Raw genomic sequence first — 24,954 nt, 5'->3', positions numbered from 1 at the left:
CCTTATCATGAAGGCAACTGTTCCTGATGGCCTGTGTTTAACCAGTACCAAGAAATAATTTCTAACTTGGTGAGAGAGGAAGTGATAACTGCACTGCCCGAACGTCTTGGTAAAGGAATTCTTAACGTGTTTCTGCACTTGAGTCATCGCTGGACTTTGCTTTTCTGAGTCACCATCTGACCCGCACTCTTTGTCCTGCAGTGGGAGCGCAGTTTCATCTTACTGGGATCACACTGGGCTATTTATTGTCACCCTTGCTGCCGCTCTGCGCCTGCCACCTGTTGCAAACCCACCAATGGTCATACTGATTGCAGAACTTCGAGCAATGGGCTGAACTAATTTTTATTCTTTTTGTACATAATTTTTATCGCATTTTTTCCACCATAATTAATCCCCCCATGCCCTCCCCACCCACCGCCAGCAATCGCCACACTGCTGCCTGTGTCCATGAGTCCTTTCTCTCTTTTTCATTTTTGCTTGATCCCATCACCCCCAACCACCCCCCGACCCCGAAATGCCAGCCGGCTCTCCATCTACCTAATTTTTAGTCTTTAATACATTCCATAACATAACCACAATTCATCTTTTTGCTTATACGTCAGGCTTTAAACAGGATTTCATATTACCATTAAATCTTTGTATGAAATTTAATACGCAATGACTTCAACTGTGACAAAAATAATATCTCAGTTTATATTGTTTAATAAGTACTTGTTCCCAGCCAAGGAGGTTTTGAGGAGAGACTCATAGTTTAGTTTGGTTTGAATGAGATTAAGTTAAATAGAGAATCGAAAACTGGTAAACAAGAAATTATTCCACATCAAATGTATTTATACCAGATCTATTCTTAAAGCTAGGCCTCATGTCAATGCTATATACGGTTCAGTGTGGTGGTACCATGCTGAGCAGTTTAGATTAGCGAGGTTTTACAACCTTCCTCCCTACCAGGGATGTTCCTTCAGCATGGCAAACATAATTGAACATTCATAAATATCTGGATGGCAGTCATAAAACCTATTAAGGCATATGTGCACCTATCAATAAAAAATCCAAATACTGTACTCTGTTATTCCCCAACCAACTAGTGTTAAAAGACCACACACGTGGCATGTGTCTATTCTGAGGCACACGTGTGTTCATTTAACATTCCTAAAATGAGGTGGTCTTATAATCGCTGATCTTAAAGGTATATTGTATGTCCATTCAAAGTTACTTAGCTCACAAACAAGGAAAAAATTAAAATCATAATGTGAAGATATTTGCCACGTATCAAATGGGGCCATGTCAATCACATACACAAATCTATTTTGGGTACAGTTGGCCATGGTTTAAAAGTAACTCGTGACAACTTCAGTCGCCTAGCACTAGAAAGAATATCAGCCCATTTTTAAGGCTGCTTAAGTCTCTCTGACAATACAGTGGAAGGAGTCCAAGCTTTGCTGGCTAGGGCACCCCCTACATTAAAATCCTAGCTCTATTATTTGCCCAAGGTCATATAAGGCAAATTACTCCCTTGACTCTTTTCATTTCAAGGATCTGAAGACAACGGGAATAACCGGGCTGGGTTGTTGCTAGGTTAGAAATGGCTGACGTGAAATACCTGGCCATGCTGGCGACCTCTTCTCGCCCGGCTGGTCTAAACCCAATGGAACAGCAGCCACAGGAACACCCAGGAGACACTGGGGCCCTCCAGGCCAGTGACTGCCTCACCTAGCAGTTACTCATCACCCCAGCATTTCCTCAGGGTTGTAAAACCCTGTACAATAAATCAGTACAATGATCCTTAGGCCATAAAAGCAAACAATTACAACTCAAGAAACTTTGTCACCTTCTCCACTCATTTGGGGTCAGGAAGGGAGTAGGTCTTGTTTCTTTCCTACCCACCCAGGATTCAGGATCTGTATCTGGTATTAAATATCCAACGGAGGCAGTTGATAGGCACAAGGTAAAAGGTCTAATACAGGGGTTAGGACTCAATATCCTGAAACTAAGCCTCACATGCCCACCCACCCCCAACCTGTCAGGATGCAGCTTCCATCTACCATAGAAGCACTCACTTCTCATCCCAGCAGTCCAAGGCTTACATCGATAGATTTCAGGGTCTTTAAAAAAAATTTTTATGGATAGAGAGCAGGGTGATAGGTATGGTGGGGGTGGGGGGAGCTAGGGCATCGGAGGACCAAGCGAAAAGCAGAAAGGACTGATGAACGTGGACAGCAGGGTGGTGACTGCAGGGGGCGTACAAGGAGGATAAATGGTAATGGAAAAAATACAACTACGGAAAAAGATTTTTTCCTGCCTCTTTTTTGTAAGGAGAATGGAAAATGGGAGAAAAGTAATAAAGCTCTATTTCTTATTACTCTGGGAAAAGCACGCTCTGGACACCCATATTTAATGATCATATTCCTGTTTCTCCTCCCAGACATGAATGGAAGCCCCTTTGTCAAAATGAATTCATCACCAAAATAACCAAGGATTCGAGAACTTTTAGACTGCTGCCTTATACAAAATTCTTTCAGGACTTATACAAATTTTCAAGCCTTTTCTTTTTTAATATGTGTGCTCTATGGGACAATATTTTATAGGTGAATGCAAACTATTATAACAAAAATAAAGCATGAGATAACAACTACCTAGTAGAGACTTTTCCTTCAATGTTAAGGCAAAAGAAGTTCTGGTAATATTTTAGCCAAACTGTTTACCCACATACACTGATGGTTTGGAATTGAAAAGAAAAAATTCAGAAAAAAAGCTTTTTCCAAAAAAAGTCTAGCAGTCATCATATTATTATGATGTGGTGGAATAATGAAATGTATTAACAGTGATATTTGATATTTATTTAGGGATTTCTCCCCCAAATTGCTCAAAACACACAGCAAACCCTTGTTAAATTGATAGCAGTTAATGTAAACAGAGCTTAATTCAAAGCAGCTGCTTTGCCCAGCTGACTAAATCCCCTACTTTTCCCTTTTTTAACTTATAAAAAACTGGCTTACCTGAACGAACTGTGCTCAAAGCATGTTTTTAATCTACTCCTGTTCAATGGAATTTTATGACATTATCGTTTCCATTTAAGAATAATATTTATGTGGCAAGTTTACTTTTTTATGTGTCTCTGAAATTAATGGTTTTTCACTAACCCTTTTGGAACACGTTTCCGTGGGTTTCCTGTGCGCATGTGGTCAGTGGTGTCCAACGCAATGGCACTAAGCATTTCAGATGGAAAAGCTAAAGACACAACACCCTGCCTCCCAGTTCGGTGGGACGGTGCGCTCTGAAAGGCGTGTGTTTCTGAGAAAAGGAGGCGAAGCGGATCAGCAGCCAATCCCACCTGGGACGGTGGTCAATAAGATAGGCCTTAAGCAGGGCGACGACCCCTAAAACAGCTACTTCAGTAACCTAAACTTTTAAAAACAATCAATAAAAACTTTTTGCACAACAAAGGAAAGTACCAATGAAATTAAAAGATGGCCCACAGAATGAGAGAACTATTCACTGACACATCTAATAAGGGGTTAATATGTGAAATTTATAAAGAACTTATAAAACTCAACACCAAAAAAAAAAACCAATTAAAAAATGAGCCAAGGGCCTGAATAGACACTTCTCCAAAGAGGATACAGATGGTCAATAGACATATGAAAAGATGCTCAACGTCACTAATCATCAGAGAAATGAAAACTGAAACTCGGTGAGCTATCACATCACACCTGTTACAATGGCTTTCATCAGTAAATCAATAAACAGCAAGTGCTGGTGAGGATGTGGAGAAATGGGAATCTTTTTGTACCAGTGGTGGGAGTACACACTGGTACAGCCACTGTGGGAAGCAGTATGGAGATACCTCAAAACATCACTTTTTGACCCAGTGATCCCACTTCTGAGGACATATACAAAGAAACACAAAACATTGAAAGAACATAAGCACCCCTCTGTTCACTGTAGTGCTATTTACAATTGCCAGGATATAGAAGCAGCCCAAGTGTCCATCAGCAGATAAGGATAAACCAACTATAGGGCATTTATGTAATGGAATACTACTCAGCTATTAAAAAAAAGAGAAAGTTTTACCATTTGCAACAGTATGGATGGACCTACAGAATATTATGCTAAGTGAAATAAACCAGTCAGAGAAAGATAAATACCATGTGATTTCACTCACGTGTGTTATCTAATGGACAAATGGAACTTATAAGCAAAACAGAGACAGACTCATACATGACAGCCAAGGGGAGAAAGTAAGGGGTAGAGGGATTGAGCAAAAAAGAGAAAGGACTCATGGACACGGACAACAGTGTGGTGGTTGCCAGGGGAAGGAAGGTATAAGGGGACAAAATGGTAGTGGAAAAAATAGAAAAAAAATTTTAATTAATAAATAGGAAATAAACTTTTGTATATACTATTTAACATCTGATAGGCTCTACTTTTTAAAAAGTAAAAAATCAAGGTATAATGTGATATCAAATCACATTACTATAAGTATACTGCCTAATTTGACCTTTTTTTTTCATTTTATACAAGTACACCTAGAAAGTAATAACAAGCAAGTCTCTGACCTCACAAACAGTGCCTATTGCCAGTTATAATTTTTTATTGCCCAGGGTAAAAACCACAAATATTGATATTGTTATCTGAGAGACTTCTTAAAAAATATTTTATTTATTTAGAGAGAAGGGAAGGGAAGGAGAGAGTGGGAGAGAAACATCAATGTGTGGTTGCCTCTCATGGGTCCCCTGCTGGGAACCTGGCCTGCAACCCAGGCATGTGCCCTGACTGGGAATCGAACCAGCAACCCTTTGCTTCACAGGCCCGTGCTCAATCCACTGAGCTACACCAGCCAGGGCTCTGAGAGACTTTTTATATCATTAGCATGGTAGCCTTTTGACGGACAAAGCAGATGGTGGATGATGCCCACAGACACTGCAATGAGCCCTGGAGCTCAGGGGAGGCAGGACTATGAACACTGTTCCCAGAGGAATAAGTCATTGTCCCTGCAAAAGCCTTTTAGAGAAGAGCATCTAATCTTGACTATCTAAAAGGTATGTAGAGCCTTCTCATGACCAAAATGGCATGAAGGAGAAAAACAGGATAATAAAAATGCACCAAAAACCAAAGAAAGTTTTAGATCTGGGTTTGTGTTGTAGACTGATTGGCTGTGGTTTCATGGATGTGTTTTTGTTTCTCTCTCTCTCTTTTTTTAATGTGGAAACAAACAACATCTAAATCCAATGAAAATATTTAGACTATTTCAGAAAATACACCCAAAAAATGAGGTCTCGAGAACTGCACTGGTTTGGCACACATGGCAGCAAGAGTGAAGGACTTAAATGTCTATTCTCTGGTCCTCACTCTGCTAGGCTAACAAAATAGATAAACTGCATAAAGCTTACTAAATGTAAATGTCAGGAAAAAGTGTATTTGTTTTAATATCTGCCCCCAATTAAATGAAGAGAGGTTTAAATGGCCTAAATTCCCATAAAAGTAAAGAGTCTATAGCTAACCATTGTAACTTAAGCCAGAGGCCAGATGTTTTTACTGCATATTTTTCTACAGGGGACAGACACATCTTTATAAGGTTGAGAAAGCAGAATTATGAAAATGATCACAAAGATAATTCAAATCACTTCCTGAGCACTCCTGTATGTCCAGTGCTACACACTTCACATACCTGACTCCATATCATCATTGCAACATCCTTGTGAGGCAGGGCAGTCCCCTGAAAGGTATTATTTGCTAAACTCCAAGAGAGCAGCAATTACTTTGTTTGCTGAGAAGCAAAGTCATCACAGGGAGGAAAATAATCTGCCCAAGTCATTCAGCCACCAAGTGACTGAATGGGATGGGAGCTGTATACCCATGTCCAAGGTCACCTAAACCCTTGCTCTCATCCAGGATGCTTTTCTCTTGATGATGACTGGTGCACATCAACTGAACTCCTTGTTACATCCAGGAGGGGAAGGTGACTGAGAAACTCAGCTTGGGGCACAGAAACAGTTCACATGAATGCTTAATAAATCTTCAATCTTTCTGTGCTCATGTATATTCTTCAAATGGTTTTTATCATGCCAAAGTCAAAGGTAATCTGTGGCTTTTTTTTTCTGGGGGCGTGGGTATTTAATGTTAGGCCAAGGTAAGAAGTACCAGGGCAGGTATCTTGACTTTGGAAGGAACAAGGCTTACTGTAACATTTTTGTTGGTAAATTTTATTAAATTTTAATGTTTCCTCCTAAGAAGTCACCTCTAATGTCCATTCCTGCTTTTAAAATTTTCTGTTCCTTGCCCTTGAGTTTCTACAAGGTATTTCAACTACCTATGTAACCACCATATTTTTCCATCCAAAAGTCTTAAACATACATTTAGAATTATTTCACAAAATGAAAGTGATTGGTGATAATATGAAAACATTAAAACCTTCATATAGAAAAATCCCTCAAATGTCAAAACCTATTAGTATTTACCATCTGCACATCAGCATAAATATTAAAATGTTCACCATGAGAAGCACATAGCCCAGAGTTCCAATTTTAGTGTATCACACACACACTGAGAGGAAACACCCATTCTTTAAATTGTCTAGATTCTAGATTATATTGTAGTATGCCATATCATTATTCTGAAATAGGTGAAAGGCCACAGAAACCAAAGGGTCAGTGACCACTTCACCAGATCTGCTTTGCAACTTTGAAAGATGAGACTGAAAAGAGGAAGAGTTGGCAAAGCAAAACCAGTTCTCATGTTCAAGGCGTGTTTTAAAATTTCCAGGAAGTCTTCATAGTTAAAATCTAATTTTTAAATACGCGTTTAACACAAGGTACCAGCAACTCAGGAAATAAAGGGAATGATGTAGTGTCCTTGTCCTCAAATAGTTTCAAGTCTAGAGAAAAACTGGAGGTAGATGAAAATGGTAAGTGCCTTGAAAGTCCAGGTGTAAAACCAATGTCACTTTCAATTGGAAGTATTCCCTGATTAAAAAGTTGAAATGATTGTTCAACTCTATAGTCCCAGAGAACCTGTGTATTTACTTTAACACAATGTATTGTAACTGTAAACTTAGGGGGGCGTGTCTTCAATTACAATGGGAAGCCCACCAAGGCCTCCTTATATTTGGATAAGCAGATGCCACAGAGAAGATGCTGCATAATACTTGTAATATGACCAAGTGAGTGACTTCTCTGGAACCCCAAGTTCCCGTTCTGCATTAAGTGCCAGCACTTAATAGAGGTCAGCACACACACCTCACACATATACCCTCACACAATCAGTTATATCAGACCAGAAAAGAGCATGGAACTCAGAAAAGCAATGCCTAATACCTCTAGTTACTCGTGAAGATTAATTTTCAAAAATGACTGACTAGACTGCAGATATTATAGTACGTGTAAATATTAAAAGTTTTGTTAATTCACACAGGCCAGTGTGGCTCAGTTGGTCCCACAAACTGGAAGGTCACATGTTTCATTCCCGGTTGGGGCACATGCCTACGCTGTGGATTCAGTCCCCAGTTGGGGCACATATGGAGAGGCAAGCGATCAATGTGTCTCTCTCACATCAATGCTTCTCTCCCTTCCCTTCCATAAGCATGTCCCTGGGTTGAGGGAAAAAAAATGTTTGATTGATCCAATATAGGCAGCCCTGCAAGTGTTAACTGGAAAGGCGAGAACCCCTACAAATAATCTGAAAGACAGAAGAATCTCATCGCAACAAAAATATCTATCTCTGGTTTAACCCTTTGAAAGACGTTGTTATAAAACAAATGTTGTCTGGTCGGGACAAGCAAATTCTAATCAGCAGTCGTTATGGACTCATAACAAGGGCTAATAAGCGGAGCCACAAGTGGGACTCTGGAGTAAGAAATACAGGTCGGGTCACTTGCATGGGTCAAGACTCCTGCCAGAACAGTCCATAACGTGGAGTCTCCCCCCGCATGCCAGGACAGAGTCGGGCCCTCTGGCCTTTTGGATTGGAGGAACTGGAGAGCTGAGGAAGAAGAGTTGCCATCCAGAGAAATGAATTAAGAACTAGAAATGGACAGAAACAAACACCAGATAAAACTTCAGTCGTTCTATAGTTTGTCCCTACCTCACTCCCACAACCTTTTCTCTGCAGCTAAGCAGGCTCTTACTAGATATTCAAACTTTGCAATTAAAGAACATTTGAAAACATGGCTTTATACTTTCACTGCTGGCCTTAAACACAGCTTCTAGCAACGCAAAAGAGTTACCATCCCCGCTTTCTGCACCTACCTAACACCAGAGAGGGACTGGGTGGGATAGAGATGTATGCGGTTCGGCAAACTTCCTTTCTGTTTCATTCTCTTCCAACTGCTTGGGAGGAAGGGAACATTCTAAAATAGTAACATGAATTGACAGGTGGAAGCCACCATGCTCAAGTTACAGATCCGACTTCGGTTACCATTAAGTCTGGTGGGTTTTTTTCCCTTTATTTTTTTAAACAGATTAAGATGTGCACAAACACCTTTGGAAGACATGAAAAAATATATTGTAAAAGCAGGTGTAAGACAGGGAAAGGTAGAAATTACATCATTCAAAGTAGGTAGATTTTTACTTACATGAATAAAAATCTTAATCAATACACACACACACACACACACACACACACACACACACACATTCACATCTCAGGCCAAGTCGACAGACTGCTAGGAGCATGCCATATGGGAACTTGATCCCTGAGAAATAACTGCACAGTGCCACCACAAAACCAAGCATACTTTCTGCAGCTTCAGCGAACAGTTAAATCCTTAAAATACTATTTTGAGTCTCCTTGATTTTCACTGGGGAAATACGTTAACATTAATTTTGTTTCTAACTACTATTCTTTTGGCAGCTAGCAGGTGTAAAAACGAAAGTCTTCATTTCTGGACCCTCCACTTGATAAATAGATCTTTTTTAACAACTTGGTCAATATCAACATTTAAAGTTACATTTTAAACCTATATACTAATGCCCTAAATAATGAAAGAAGAAATGTGGACTAAAAAATAATTTTTCTTTGCATGACTAAAATATTGTGCTCAAAAGCACTGCCATCCTGTAACTGTATGATGAACAGCATGTATCTAAGGAAGTGCTAAAATTTGGATTGGAATGAGAATTTGGAAGAAAAAAACATGCTGAAAATCTGTTCAAATTCTCAGCTTAAAAATTTCAATATGTAGCTAGTTAGAGCAATGGTTTAAATACAGGACTTAGCTTATGAATCAAATTGCTGGACATATACAATCAAATCCTTGCATGTTCAACCCTACCTTTCTGCCAACTTCCTTCCTCCAATACAGGACCCTCTGGGCTATTTTGCTGAGATGTGTTCTACACTGAGCTACTGCTGTGTGCCTCCTGATCATTAGCAGCCACCACAAAGAGCATGACATTGGCCATGGGAACTCTCAGTGTGCTGTGGCATGGCACTGTGGTCACTGCATTTGCTTTCACACAGTCCTTTTATAGAAAGTATGTAGACACAGCTCTGCAGAAGTCACACCACCTCTTCCCTGTGTTCATGTCTCAGTTTGGTGTGAATATATAATATGGTTAATAACAAGACACAGTCATTCATTAGTACAGAAGGTAGATTTCATGGCCTTAGGAAACCTCTGGATGTACCCATCTCAGTAAACCATTAGGATAAGTTTAAACTTTAATCTACCATTCATGGAGATTAAGTCACAAATGTACTTATTAGCCTTTTGGGAAGAAGAGTAGTAAAGGTGGATCTTACCCATTTAAGTCAGGAACGTCAAAATTAATAGAACCAACTGACTTTTGAATATATGCACTCCCAAAATAAACGCAGTAATTCAAACATACTTAGAAAAATTCAAACCACATCCTGGAGGAAGTAAAATAATTCAGTTAGAAAATTAGATACCATATTAATATGTACATTTACAGAAAATTATACCACATATTAATATGTATAATTACATAAATACAATGAGTACTCTAGTTTTGTGTGACTGGTGAAAATTATTATTGCAAATTAAACTGTAAATCCCCAGTTGTTGGAAAATAAGGGTTTGTAGCTAGGCTCTGGATTATTGGCATTATTCAATAGCAAAGGCTCTTTAAATGGATTGCCTTTCATTCTCACCACACACAGCTCTCCTAGGCTCTACATGCCATTTATGTTTTTAACACCCCTGTCCATTAACAAAAATGCCTCACACTTGCCAGTGTGGAGGGTACGAACTGTCCTCTCCTATTCGCTCTAGGGATATCAAGTAAACGTGTTTCTATCTTATCTTAGACTGCACTTGTACCAAGACCGACAGCAGGTCTACGAATTGACATTGGGTTTTCATAGTGCATTTAAAATAATAAAATATGTTGCCACATTTTTGCTAGTTTTCATGCACAGATGACCAAATAATGCCAAGGTACTCACATAACTACACACAAATGACAGTGAGCCTTCCCTTTTAACTGGACGAACGTACCGACAAAGAAATATATGAATTATGATATGTTAGTAAAAAGTGACATTTTAGCAGAATGTAAAAGTCAGTCAGTATCCTTCCTGTCCACGTGATTATCTTGCTGGCCAACTAGAAATAAGTTAAGGAACTCCAAGTCAGGGTTTCTCACCCTTAGCACTACTTATATTTGGGATCAGAAATTCTGCTCTGGCCACTGCCCTGTTCACTGAAAAGCATTAGTAATTAGGTGCTGAGCTGGAGGTCCCCCAAATGGAGAAAACCCCACAGCTATATATATATATAGCTTGGGGGGGTGTGGGAAGGAGCAGGGCTATTGAGAGCTACTTTGCCTATCTGAAGAATTTGGCCAGTGTTTCAATAATGTTAACAGCTGTGCCTGCTCGGAGACAGGGAGACGGGCACGACTCTTACCAGTCGTGATGTGACGGACCGGAGGGGCTTCCTGCACCAGCGAGAGAGGCTAGGAGGCGGCTCCCACGCTGGGCCCACGCTGGCCCGGACCAACCACAGCAGCCGAGCAAGGCAGAAGAAACCAGACTAGAGCAGGAGTCACCCGGCCTGGGAGGAGTAGGAAGCGGATTCCGCAGGAAGATCCGCTGGGTGTGGCAGCCCAGCTGGGGCTTAGCCGCGTGGTTTGGGAGCGGAGAGGGGCTTCTCTTCATCCCGCAGCCTAGACAGCAGGGAAGTAGGATGTGACAGCCTCGTGGCTCGCTCTCTCTCTCTGCCACGAAATTGGGAAGAATGCGAGGGGCTCCCACCGGCCGCCACGTGGAAGTGCCACGCGGTTTCGGATTAAGAACAGGATCGGGAGCCTCGCTGAGCTGTGGACTCTTCCTTCCCGAGATATGTACTCCCGACTGGCAGGGGGAGGTAGGAATGTGTGTGTGTGTGTGTGTGTGTTGGGGGGACAGGGACGGGGGTTTAAAGGGACTTAGGGATTTAATGGCAACATTCTGCGATTACTCCAACATGTATAACTTCTGAATAAATAATTCCTTTCCTTTTTACCAAATTGTAACTGAGAGTCACGGTGGTTAATGGGGGGGGGGGGGTGCAAAAGGAGCCACAGAGTCCCGGGGCAGAGGGTTTCCGTAGCACATTCAGCGGTATTCCTGACACGTAAGTGCCGATAGCACCCCCACCCCAACTCTAGCAACCAGAAGTAGCTCCAGGTGTCGCCCAACACCCTGTGCTGCGCACAGCGCCCCCGGCGGAGAACGGCCGGTCTCACCAACACCCACTCCTCTAATCTAATAAGGCCAGAACGGATTTGCCCCACAGCAGTCTCCTCGTTATATAAGAACAAAACCTAAAAATAAATACATCACTATTTGAAAGGATAAAGCCAGCCCCATTTGCTGTTGTGGCGTGGTTTGCCTAGCAGGCCTGTGACCTTATTAAACATATCTGCCCTTTTATTCCTGAGTCCGTCCCTGGGACAGAACTGGCCGCTCCGTGCAGCCACAGGCGAAGAGAGCATTGGAACGAACGGCAGCCCCGTGTTACACGCCCCAACTGCCCAGGCGCCTCACAGCGGCAACCCCCACCCCCTCCCCAGCTTTTTAATCCAGCTACAGTCCGATAAATGCCCAAAGCCCCCACCCCTCAATGCTGGTATATCTCTCCATACCATGCCCTCTCCTTTCTTAGATAAAGACTTTAATTCTCTACACTTTGTGAATTCTTTTGCAGCCCACGTCACCGACCACCCTGTCGTTTTGGTGGCCTGTACGGGGACAGTCTCTAATTCTCCCTCTCCTCCAGCCCCCTGAGCCTTGCAACTCGGGGAGCAGCGGGCTGCGGAAGCTCGACCCCGGCAGCCCCCTAAGCCTGTGTCCGTGAGGCTCCACGAGAGGATTCTGACCCTCCTCCGTGTCTCCGGACTCTGCGCACAGCCTCCCCCCTCACCCACCTTCACGGCCAGCAATCGGTAAGTCTTTCTGAACCTTGCAACGAAAACATGCTAAGGAAAGTGATAGCTGACTCCTCGTCTTGTTGTCCCAAACCTCAGTACTGGGTCTGTCACTTTCGTGAGCGGGGTTCGGTGCTTTGGTCCGCTGCTCCCGGGGCCCAGGGACACCTGGCTCTCAGGCAGACCCTCCCCTTCGGTCTGCCCTGCGGCTGGAGGACGCTCAGCTCTGGCTGCAGACCACTGAGTCATTTGAGTTGGGGACGCCCTCCTCAAACCTCCCCACCGCCCCCACTCATGGTAGTTCAGGTGCCTGAGATGTTCTTCCCTTTTCTTTTTCGCAGTTCTTAACTATGTGGAATATCCAGTTGCCCCGCCCAAGGACTCCCCATTGGGTGGTCTGCTTAAGAACTTGGAAGCTCTGGGACTTACCAACCGCAATCCCAGGTGCTTGATTTTGTATTGCAACGCAGCCTGGCCTCAATACAAACTGGGGACCAGGAGGTCTGGCCCATGAACGGGTCTCTTAACTATAATACTATCCTCTAACTCGACCTGTGCTGTCGCCGTCTGGATCCCCTTCCTTAGGTTTAGTTACTGAGAGAAGGAGGCACGAGTTTAACCTTCAGCAGGGATGCCAGGCCTTTCTCCTAACTGTGCCTTTGGAGTCAAATTTGCCTCACTCTGCCACCTCCCCCACCCCCCATTTCTTGTTTTCACCTGAGCGGTGCTCTAATCCCTGAAGGCCATGCTCTTTCAATCAATATTACCCAGCTGGGGGGCACTATCCCTCAGCTGTCTAACCCCAGTCCCATTATCCACCCCCCCCAACCCTGTTGGAAGTAGGCTTGGCGCTGCTGTGCCCAAGTAAAGTAAAACAACAGTACAAAATCTCACCCCCTCCCAGACGGTAAACCATTCTATAGTCTCCTCCTGGAAACCTGGGAGCTGCTAAATCCCGGGACCAACTGGGCGTGTCCCTGAATGCAGAGAAAAAAGTGGCATTTTAAACTCGAGCCACTTTTCCGCCCCTTCACCTGCGGAAACCAAAGTCTTTCTAGAAGAAGGTTGCTTTTCTTTCCCTACACTTTAAAATGCAAACTCCTGGTCTTCTTCAGGAATTCTTGTCTAGGCCGTCTTTTAAAATACAAATTGTGGGGAGATCATTCTTATCAAAAGGGGAAAACCTTAGCTATATCTGAGCAAATCAATCTTCCACTATCCCTTTCTAAATTAGTAAATTCTAATAATAGTTACTGAATGTCTAGTTGTCTTGAAATAACATGAAATACCAAAACATAGATTGCCAGACCTGCTTTTGGCTCTTTGTTACAAAGAGGCTGTGCAGTAGCCTTGGAGCTGCAGATAAATGTCTTGTGCTTTACTGGAAGTGTGTTTTTTGAAAGTGAGAGTGTGTTTGCCAGTAGAGGAGTCTGTTTCTAACCGTCATGAGATGTGTTCATAAACCAGTCTAGGGAATGTTGGTTGCTTGTTAATCATTGTGGGAAACTAAGGTTTCTAAAAGTTAAGTTCAAATGAAGTTGGAAAGAAATTGTGTGGTTTTAGTAATATAAGGCATAAGGAGAAGGAATTTTAAAGGACAGGGACTGAAAGTGAGTTATTCTAAAAATGGCTAATTTCTAAAGAGATAAGAAAGTTTGTGAAAGTTGCAGAGAGGTTTGTAATGGTTGTGAAAGTTGTAAATTTGTGAAAAAAGAAAGCTCAGGCTCCAGCACCCCTTCCTCCACCTAATTTCCCTCTGGTGACACTCTGTGTTGACTCTGGTGGCACCTGGAGTGGTTTCCGTTACACTGTCTCTTGCCCTAGTGGCTGTCAGGAAACCTACCTATCAGCTGTGGAATAAATCCTCATCAAGATGCATTTTGTCAATGCTGAAATAGAAGGGAAGGACACAGTCACCCTACACTACTGTCCCTAGGTGGCACCTGCCACACAGGGTCCAGTGAGTCAGGAACTAATCACCCCTCACGTTCCAAGGAACCTACTCCTTCCCCTTTGTTTGGTGCTGTGCTCATTGGAAAAGTCACCCTCCAGGCATGGGGTAAACACATCCACGTTTACCACCGGCAGTGTGGAGTTGAGTCCCCTGCCTGAGTGGGGGAAACCCTTTCCCGGGGCATTAGTGAGGTCACCCTCAGGCCCAGGGTAAACTCTGCTGGTGCCGACTGTAACTGTGAACCCTTCTTCTGGGGCACATGTCTTCTGTTATCAGGTTTCTGACCTTTCAGGGGCCAAAGCAGCCCTGCCCAGGCTCTTCCCTGCAGCTAGACTCTTTGGAGCCTAGGCGTTATTTCCCCCACTCATTCACAGTCCTTTAAGGTTCTACTGAGAGTCCGCACAGGTCTTCTTGCTTGGCGTTTAGGACCTTCCATCCCCTTTCCAGATTTCTTAAAAGTTGGCAAGAGCAAATAAAAAAATCTTACACTTTCTCTATCAAAATTAGCATTTCAAATGACATGTGTGGTCTTTATGTGTTGTCTTTATATGACATGTATTTGTCCGTGTGTTACATGTGATATGTTTTCTGCCTCTGGAGGGCATGACTAGGGTATAATATTTTATCGGCCTAAAGGTATTGAGTACTTAACACAAATTAAACAGGATCCTGTGGTTTGGACAAAATATTTGATATGAAAACCAGTTTTAGGTTTGATTAATATCTTTTAGAGTTATTACCAAAAATGTGTTATTTTACAGTTTATATTATAACCTTTTGGTTAATTATATTTGACAACCTTCCCAAAGTTTAATTTAAAAATGGAGAAATGACTTTGAGTCATTCCAGTGGGCCCCTGGAATACCTCAAGGATTCATTCTGTCTCCCTATAAAAGGTTTTGAATTAATTAGGCCAATTTGATATGCTCAAAATTACATGGGAAGCTCTGCCAAACAGAATAATATTAACTATTTTATTAATATACATATATTTTTATCAAAATAGATTTTATAGAAATTTCAACCTGCCTCAAGGAGGAATTGCAAAGATTTAAAACCAAGTTCAAACAAGAAGCTCTCAGGAGTGGTAGCAGGTATCCTGTCAATGACACTGGACAAGCCAAGGGTGATAGTTTTCTGTGGGGACATCAAGCAGTGGCAGTCTGGGTATTTGTAACCCTCACACTAGAAATTTATGAATTGTTTCCAGTGCTCAGTGCACACTTCCAGTAAGTCCTGTATGGTATTTTAAAACCTTGTATACTATTTGGTCTTTATAGATGTTAAAATTGTACATTAAATCTAAAACTATGGGCTTTATGCCCTGACTGGTATGGCTCTCTGGATTGAGTGTCAGCCTGCGAACCAAAGGGTCACCGGTTTGATTCCCAGTCACGGCACATGCCTGGGTTGTGGACCAGGTCCCTGGTGGGGGGTGCTCAAGAGGCAACCACTCATTGATGTTTCTCTCCCTCTCTTTCTCCCTCTCTTCACCTTTCTCTAAAAATAAATAAAATCTTTTAAAAAATAAAAAATACAGACTTTATGTTGTTATGTCATCTCATAGTAATTATTACTTATCAAGAAATTGTCATCTTGAAATATTATATCTTACCAAGAAGCAAAGTTCTTTATCAATTGCATTTTAACCAAATCTATAACCATGTCATTTTAAATTTAGTCATTTAGGAACAGTCACTGTTTTACTCTAATACATTTGCAAATGTATCTTTGAATGGGTTCATGAAAGAGATGCTGACTTACTCTAAATTACAGGTATCTAAGTAGGTCATGGAAATACTGGCAAGTAATCAAGACAAACAGTGTTGGTTACATGGACTAAATTAACTGAATATCACTGTTCTTCTTATGACTTTGTTCAAAATATTGCAGATTTTAAATCTTTTTGGTTTCCAGATACAAGGAAATTTGTTTTTTTCCTAGAACAATTTACAAGTTCTGTCCTCATAAGCAATATTGAAACATTTACATTTTTCTCCGTACCTAATCCCTCCAGAATTCTGCAACTCTTAATGAGTGAATATTATTTTCATGGCAATTTGTTTGTTCACATAAACCCAATAAGAATCTGGTATTATAAATAGCACCAGTTTCAAAAAGTGGTTTTAATAACCAAGTCTATGTCTGGAATGTCATGATCGAAAGAGTCACATCTGGACTCTGGTGTCACCAGAAAGCCTTAAGGAATTAAGATTGACTTTTGAGGCCAATTAGGGCCCCTTGGAGAAACAGCCTGATACCTTGCTTGGCAACGTGGTACGTGGCAGTCTTTCTAGGTAAGGAGGAGTGAAGGTTGCTTTCCTGAAAGATGGCGAGGAAGGAACCTCAGGACATTTTAGAGACCTCAAAAACTTGAGAAATCCACTCAAACTAAGAGATATTGCAGGCAAAGCCAGGTGGCACCTGTGCGGCTTGGCTTCCGTGCCCTGAAGGGCTGACTAAAGCTCAGTCTGAAGGTTGCTTGTGAAAATTCCAGCAAAGCAAATTTGAAAGAGCCTACCTAATCGATTACTACTCTTGTTGTAGTCATGTGTATAATCAATGAGGCCACATGGAATCTGGACTTAATACAATCTCTTTGATAAAGTGAGGGTGATTTTAGGGTGAGAAACTGTTTCAGTGGAAATCACAATGTCCAGTTGTTACCCACAAACTGAATCCTAGTTTTCCTCCAACCTAATGTTTCACTTTTTTTCTTTCATCTTTTGACTTGGAATTACTGCCTTGGAATTGCATTTCAGGCCGTCCAGTCCCACCCTCTTTTCCTCAATGGCCCATACCTGGGACAGTTCTACAGCCCTAGCCCGCCTAAAGTAGTAAAGGAGGAGACCTTTGTCCCCACTCCTCAAAACCAGAACCAGGCCAGGTCATTAAGAATAAATCAATTTTAAAATCAGAGGGGGCAATTTAAGGATAAAGCCAGTCCCATTTGCTATTGTGGCACCATTTGCCTAGCAGGCTTGCAACCTTGTTAAACATAACTGCCATTTTACTCCTCTGAGTCTGTCCCCAAGACTGGAAATGTCCCCAGGACTGGGACCAGGAACAGAACTAGCCCCTCCCTATAGCCACAGGCAGAAGATAACATTGGAAGGCTGCAGCCTTCTGTTACACACCCCAACTGCCAGGGGCCTCACAAGACCACCCCCACCCTTTTTTAATCCAGTTACAGTCCAAAAAAAGCTCAGAGCTCCCATCCCCCCATGGTGGTGTCTCTGTCCACATAGCCCCTCTCCTTTCTTGGAGTGAATAAAAACTTTACTCTCTACACTTTCTTCTCTTTGTGAATTCTTCCACAGCCCACCCTGGCACTATTCAGTAAACCATCATCTGCTTTCCTTTAAACCTGCTCCCTTTTTATAAGAATGCTATCTCAGGGCATAACAGCTCTGGCCAACAAACATTTTTAAGAAGCCATTTGCCAGCTTCCTCCTGTCTCCCTTGACCCCTTGCCGAGCTGTCTAACTAGATGGAATTGTCAGGGGGAGCGTTCTTCGGCAGAATCCAGGCTCTTGCTCAGGAGCTCTCCCTCGTACTACTTATGCACACCTTACTTTTATGGCCTTGTGGTTTCAATTGAAACAAGTTGTTCTGCATACTTCCTGAGACAGCTGTAGCTATGTGACCTCCTGGTTTCAGTCGGTCAGTAATCTCACTGATAGCTGGGCCCAGACAGGACTTTTTCCTAAACACTTTGGACCCAACATTCCATGAACCAGGCTCCAGGGCGAGCTTTGCTCAGAGCACCCTTAGGACTAGGAGCCAACAAACATGTTTTACCTAGTCCGCAGCCTACTCAAACATGGGCTATCGAGTTTCAAAACAATATGAATTCAAGGGGAAAAGACGTTTATTCTTAATAGACGGCGACAACTTAAGAAGAGTTTCCAAGTCAAAAATTTCTTTGCCCATCAGATAGGTCTTAGGAGAGCATGATGGTTAGGAAAAGTAAAACAAGTTTTTCTATACTTATTTTTCATTAAATATGACTCTGCATACTGTGGAAGTAAACACGCCGTTCTGATGCTGAAACTTAGGATCTCTCAGCTATTTCAATGAACCAGAGATGCAGCCAAACACCGCCCAGCCATGCACGTATCATTGCTCCCTGGCTCAGAGGCCCATTCAACACAACTATGGGATACAGGTTCAACACAGCTTGGCCAGTTACATGTACTGTTAGGCTCCAAGAAGGTTCATCTTACCTAGGATTTTAGGTTATGCTGCTAAAAGACAATGTGTAATATAAAAGACATGTATATTCAAGGTTTTCTTTAGGAAAAAAATATTGTCTATATTTAAGATTTTACAATCAACTTTTAATAACTGCTGAAGCTATTACAACAGGGATATTAACCATATAAACTAAATTTTTGAAATCGTAGAAACTGATTTTTTTAATGTCTGTTATTTCTAGAGATGAACACTTTATTTTCTTTCTGGGGAAAAATGTTAATCAGATTTAAGAGCCATGATACAAAAAGGTAGTCATTGCCACAAAATTAAATCATTTCCCTGTCATGTTTATATGATACAACTTCATATGACTTTATTCTGATTCACTGAAAGCAAATGAGATTTACAGGGCAGGGGTGGGGGGAATCTCACAGGAGCTCACAACCAGATTTCCCGAAATCACACAGTTACACCTGAACACCATGTATCCATTCTAAAACCCAGCAGCATCCCCGGCCCAGTTCTCACCACCCCTCACTTTCACTTTCTCATCCGTACTATTAAAAGAGTGAAAAACTTCATTTTTTAAAAAGACATGCCACAATGAACAGGTTCATTAGCTCCCCTTGTCAGTCCTAGGCACTTGTGCGTTACCACTCTCATTTTGATGTTCGCAATTATGTCTCAGTTCCAAATGTACAAAAACCGTCTTTAAATAATTCAGTTTTACTCTGTAAGTCCTTACGTAACTTATAAAGTGGCTTCGTAAGTATAATGAGCGTCCTCACCATTAGCAACTGGACACAACCATGCCGGGCAGGCATTCAATCATAAACTGCCACTTCGGTCAGTGCACAGGTTTAAAGTTAAGACCACGACACGTTATCGATTACAGGCAGCTTTACAGTCCCAGTCCCTAAGCTGGTTTTTGTGGTTTTTTTTTTAAGCAGTCTGTTTTGGAATGAGAACAGAGGAAGCCAGAGAGAGAAATGATGTTTCAGTAATCATGAGCTCTCAGGAATTCTTTTCACTTAAGCTACAAGCCCTCTCTTTAAAAAACACATAACAAGCCAGTGAAACTTACTTGACAGTGACTCGGTTTGATAAATCCTGTAGATCCCCAGGGTGGAAAAGCTGGGCTTCTTTCAATCCAATCTGTTCACAAGCTTTCAGAAAAACGTTTATATTATCCTGTGAAAAGAAGTGGAAAGTGATTGCTTAGCCGAGCTCTCTCTCAGACAAAGGTTACAAAATTTTTATGATATAACTTCCAGGCTTCAAAGTCCAAAGAGCCAGCAAAAAAAGAGGCAGCAAGACCGATGAATACATGTATTTTAAAAAAAAAGGCATGCACAGCCTTTCAGTCTGTAAGAGTATAAACGTGGTGCTCTCTTGCGCCCCGGCATTCGCTTGTCTCTGTGATCTTTGCGACCGGCACGTTAAACATTACCTGTTACAGGACAAGTGCCTAGCCACTGAGCAGCAATCTACACTTTGATGTCAGCTCCGCTCTGCAAACAAACGCCCTCTTCCCAGCTTTGCACGGCAAGCCTCACCTCTCCTCTTTAAAAATAACTCCAGCTACTGACATTCACCCACCCAGAAACTGTTGGCAGGGAGGAAATAAGAGGAGGAACATTCTGTTTCTATGATTACAAATTACAGAAAGACTGTGGAATACCACACCTGGAATCTGGGTTTGGTTGCCCAGCCGGCTCTTGACAGACAGGGAAACCATACTATAGGACCCAGGAGAAGCCCAGTGTTCATTGGCTAAATCACATAGTTTAGGTGTGGTACATTGCTCAACGCCCTGCAACCTGCCTCAGGAACTGCCTCCAAGAAATAAAAACCTAGGTTGTCCTCGTCTCCAGTTTCAAAACCAAAATCGCCCATTCAGAAGGACCAGTGCTTTTCCTGTATGTGAGCAGACACTGACTGCGATTTATTCTGTTTTACAGTCAGCTGCATTTCGGAGACACACACTTGGTGGGCAGAATTAGCTTGAGTTTCCACCTTTACTCCCCTTAAGAAAACCCTTTACAAGGTTGAGCTTGTGATGATCCCATGCAGATTCTGACCTTTGTTTTATTATGGTTCTCAGCCAAGAGAATTGCCTCCGGCACTGCCAACACACGTTCATCCACTTAGGCATGCTGGCAACATCACATCTGTGGGTGAGCCCTAGAACCTCCCTGAGACCCCAGCTCCCTCCCTACCGCTGACCAAGACAAGCAGGGACCAGAAGACAAACCTATCCCTTGAAGAAGAGCCACTACTCTTTCCCCACGGTGAGAAGCTCATCCTCATAGGGAGAAAACGCGGGATGGGCTGGCCAAGTGGGAGGGAATGGTAGCAAGAGAAAGATGGAGGGGCTAAATTTCATAGGTTGGATTCTTCAAGAGTGAGGAGATTTAGGGAAAGGTCAAGCAGATGTATAGCAGGAGAAAAGCAATGCTGACTGCTAGGAAACTCGGACATTTGTTGAAAAGGGGAAAAAAAAAGCTTTGTAGAGGTGAGAGGTTATTCTAGTGTACTATCAGTGAAAGGGTGCAAAGTACCTAGCTGAACGCTGAGAGCCGTGATTCATTTTAAATAAGAGGTCAAAAGTTAAAGGAACTTACAAGTCAAAAGTTGAACAGCTCAATGAAAGGCGTTTTATCTGACCTTATATGGAAAAAAGGGAAATAAAGTTTTGGCAAAATTCCAGGGATAGAAAAAGTGATCATTTTGTTGGTAAGCTCTCATATAATTTCTAGAAACTATATTATTTGCAGTTGTCAAATGATTCAAGTTAATGGATTTATAACTTGCCCTTAGACACGCAGATGAGAGTAAATGTTTGGTATACCAGTACCCCAAGTCCTGTAAGAAGCAATCACATACCCAAAAAGGAAAAATAATCCATAAGCAGTCTTCCCACAGATACAAAGCCAATATTCAGAAATCAAAGGCATTTTTATACATCAACAATGAATTAGAAAAAGAAACTAAGGAAAAAAATCCCACTTACTATGGCAACAAGAAAATTAAAGTACCTAGGACTAAACTTAACCAAGGAGGTAAAAGACCTGTACTCAGAAACCTATAGAACACTGAAGAAATAAAGGAAGACACAAATAAATGGAAGCATATACCTTGTTCATGGATTGGAAGAATAAACATCATTGCACACTATCCAAAGCAATCTATAGATTCAGTGCAATCCCTATTTAAATACCAAGGGCATATTTTATAGATCTAGGACAAATATTCCAAAAATTTATATGGAACTAAAAACAATACCAGATGGCCTCGGCAGTCTTGACAAAGAAAAACAAAGTAGGAGGGATCACAATACCCAACATCAAACTATAATGTAAGGCCACTGTATTCAAAACAGTCTGGTACTGGCATAAGAACAGACACATAGATCAGTGGAACAGAACAGAGAGTCCAGAAATAAACCAAAGTTTCTATGATCAATTACTATTTGACAAAGGGGACAGGAGTATAGAATGGAGTGAAAATAGCCTCTTCAATAAATGGTGTTGGGAGATCTGGACAGGTACATGCAAAAAAATGAAACTAGACCACCAGCTTATGCCACACACAGAATAAACTCAAGATGGATAAAAGACTTAACTATAAGTTGTGACGCCATAAAAGTCCTAGAGGAAAACATAGGCAGTAATCTTCCACATATCCCACACAGCAATATTCTCACCAATATATCTCCTAGGGCAAGGGAAATAAAGGAAAAAATAAATGAATGGGACTACATCAAATTAAAAAGCTTCTGCACAGCTGAAGAAACCATCATGAAAATGAAAAGGGAATTGACCAAATGGGAAAACATACCTGCCAATGACACCTTAGGCAAGGGCTCGATCTCCAAAATATATAAAGAACTCATATACTGAGTTTATTGACTCAACATCATGAAAAGAAACAATCCAATTAAAAAGTGGACAAAGGACGTGAACAGACACTTCTCCAAGGAAGACATACAGAGGGCCCAGAGACACATGAAAAGATGCTCAACATCACTAGCCATCACAGACATGCAAGTTAAAACCACAATGAGATACCACTTCACACCAGTCAGCATGGCCATCATAAACAAATCAACAAACAACAAGTGCTGGAGAGGTTGTAGAGAAAAGGGAACCCTAGTGCCTTGTTGGTGGGAATGCAGACTGGTGCAGCGCTGTGGAAAACAGTATTGAGTTTCCTCAGAAAACTTAAAATGGAACTGCCTTTTGACCCAGCAATGCTACTGCTGGGATTATACTCTCAAAATCTTAAAACCAATTCAAAAGTACCTATGCACCCCTATGTTCATAGCAGCACAGTTTACAATAGCCAAGTGCTGGAAGCAACCTAAGTGCCCATCAGTAAACGCATGGATCAAAAAACTGTGTCCATTTACACGGCAGAACACTATGCAGCAGAAAAAAGGAGCTCCTCCCCTTAGCGACAGCATGGATGGAACTGGAGGATATTATGCTAAGTGAAATAAGCCAGGCGGTAAAAGACAAATACCGTATGATCTCATCTATAAGTGGAACCTACTAAAACAAACGAGCAAGCAGAACCAGAGGCAAGGAAACGAACAGAATGACAGCAACTGGGGGGAGTGGGGTAAGATTAGAAAGAAGGGGAAGGGTCTAGTCGAGGAACATGTATGAATACCCCGTGGGCGTGGACAGCGTGGCAGGGACTGACTATGGGAGCAGGGAGGGGAGGGAGGCTGGGAAAAGGAGAGCAAAGGGGGAAAAATCGGTAGAACTGTAATAGAACAACAATGAAATATTTCATTTAAAAAAGTCTTCCCACAAATTTGATTTGGTTCTGAAAGTTTAAAGTAGTATAAAACATTTGAACAAAGTTAAACTAAAAGTAAACCTATTGCACTGACAGCCAAAATAATTCTTCACATATTTTGTAAACACATAATGGAATTCATTCAGTTGACAAATATGTACAGGTTGATAAGGACAGATAAAGCCTCACATGCCTCAAAACCCATCCAAAGTATTTAGAGAGAAACCATTGAAATTATAAAGTGACTAAGCTTCATTGGGAACAAAGAAAAAATGCTATTAGTAGCAATAAATTCCAGTTTTAAATAAAGCCTTTATATTAAAAAGTAGAATCTTTTAAATAGTTTAATGATGCTCAAGTTTAAAACAGACAAACTTCATAAACCAAGCCACACCGGACCTAGGCAGCAGGAACAGGCTGTACCAGCATCAGGACTGTAACCTAAACCATGGGTACTGGACTGGAGCCACTGGTGATTTGCTACACGAGATTTCAGAGAGTTGCCTAAGGGAGGATACAAAATTATAAAATTTTCACGTCTGGTGAATAAACCACACCCAGCTCAACATATTAACAGGGAAGCATTTAGTCCTCATTTAATGGAATTATTTTCACTTGAAACCAGCAAAGATAAATAAAAGTAAGAACAAAGGACCAATCTGAAACACCTCTTATCTCATTGGACAGGAAGCCAGGACTCCAAGGCAACTCTGCCGGTAACTAACTCTGGGGCTGTAGCCCATTACCAAGGGCAGGCAAGCCCAGCCCTTCCCCCAAGTATGACACAGCCCAGCTTACGTAAAATACTTCAGGTCAAAAGCCTGCCCTAGACATCTATAATTCCTACACTTTGAGGGCCAAAAATGGCTTCTCAAAAATAAAACCCCCAAAAAGGATGATCCCTGAATGTGTGCAATGGCTCCTTTTAGGTGTAAGTTTTTCTGACTGTGAATAAAAACAAACACTCAATAAACACAAAAAGCAGGATGGCCAAAGAATTTCATATTCACTCAAATGCCCTCTCCAGGGCTTGAGAGCCATCAGTAACAGGTGTGGGGCAGAGGCGCCAGGGCAAACTGGAGAGGACATTAAGAAGTTAGTCAGGGATGGTGCTATCACCACTGAGGCAAGATGAGGAAGCCACAAAAATTTCCAAAGTTTCCCAGAGCTGCATTAGTCTACTGTAGTGCCTCTACAGATTACCTACTGCTGCACCAAAAATTATCCCCAAACTCAGCAGCTTAAAACAATAAACATTTAGGATTTGACACAGTTCCTGAAGGTCAGAAATTTGGGAGCGGCCTAAATTGGATGGTTGCGGACAAGATGTCAGGTGGGGCTGCAGTTATCGGAAGGCTTTCTGGAGGCTTCCAGAAGCTGCTTTGAGGGTAGCTTCCTCAGGTAGCTGGCACATCAGGGCCGGTTGCTGGCGGGGAGCCCCCATCCTTTATGAAATGGACGTCTCCATGGGGTTGCTGGACGGAGCAAATGTTCTGGGAGAAAGCAAGATGGAAGCTGCCCTACCTCAGAACCTAGCTTTTCAAGTCACACTCCAGCATTTCCTCAACCCCTGCTGGTCACACAGGCCAGCCCCGTTCTCTGTGGGGAGGGCTACACAAGAACATAAAC

General features: G+C 42.0%; 1 protein-coding gene across 6 annotated transcripts in view; it reads right to left on the bottom strand.

The window, feature by feature from the left end:
• Positions 1-24,954, bottom strand: part of LMO7 (LIM domain 7) — a 214,108-nt gene that overhangs the window by 84,309 nt on the left and 104,845 nt on the right. For 5 of the 6 annotated variants that reach the window (XM_053665513.1, XM_053665515.1, XM_053665516.1 and 2 more), the window contains one exon: positions 19,604-19,710. In XM_053665513.1, the coding sequence (XP_053521488.1) occupies positions 19,604-19,710 (107 nt within the window). Of the gene's footprint in view, positions 1-10,867; positions 10,889-19,603; positions 19,711-24,954 lie in introns of those variants that run through there. The other variant, XM_053665514.1, reaches the window with a different exon arrangement.

This window comes from Artibeus jamaicensis, unplaced genomic scaffold (genome assembly GCF_021234435.1).
Source record: "Artibeus jamaicensis isolate MK-2021 breed Jamaican fruit bat unplaced genomic scaffold, CSHL_Jam_final contig_415, whole genome shotgun sequence".
NCBI lineage: Eukaryota > Metazoa > Chordata > Mammalia > Chiroptera > Phyllostomidae > Artibeus > Artibeus jamaicensis.
The sequence above is the reverse complement of the archived record's forward strand: the minus strand, read 5'-3'. Positions and strand labels throughout refer to the sequence as shown.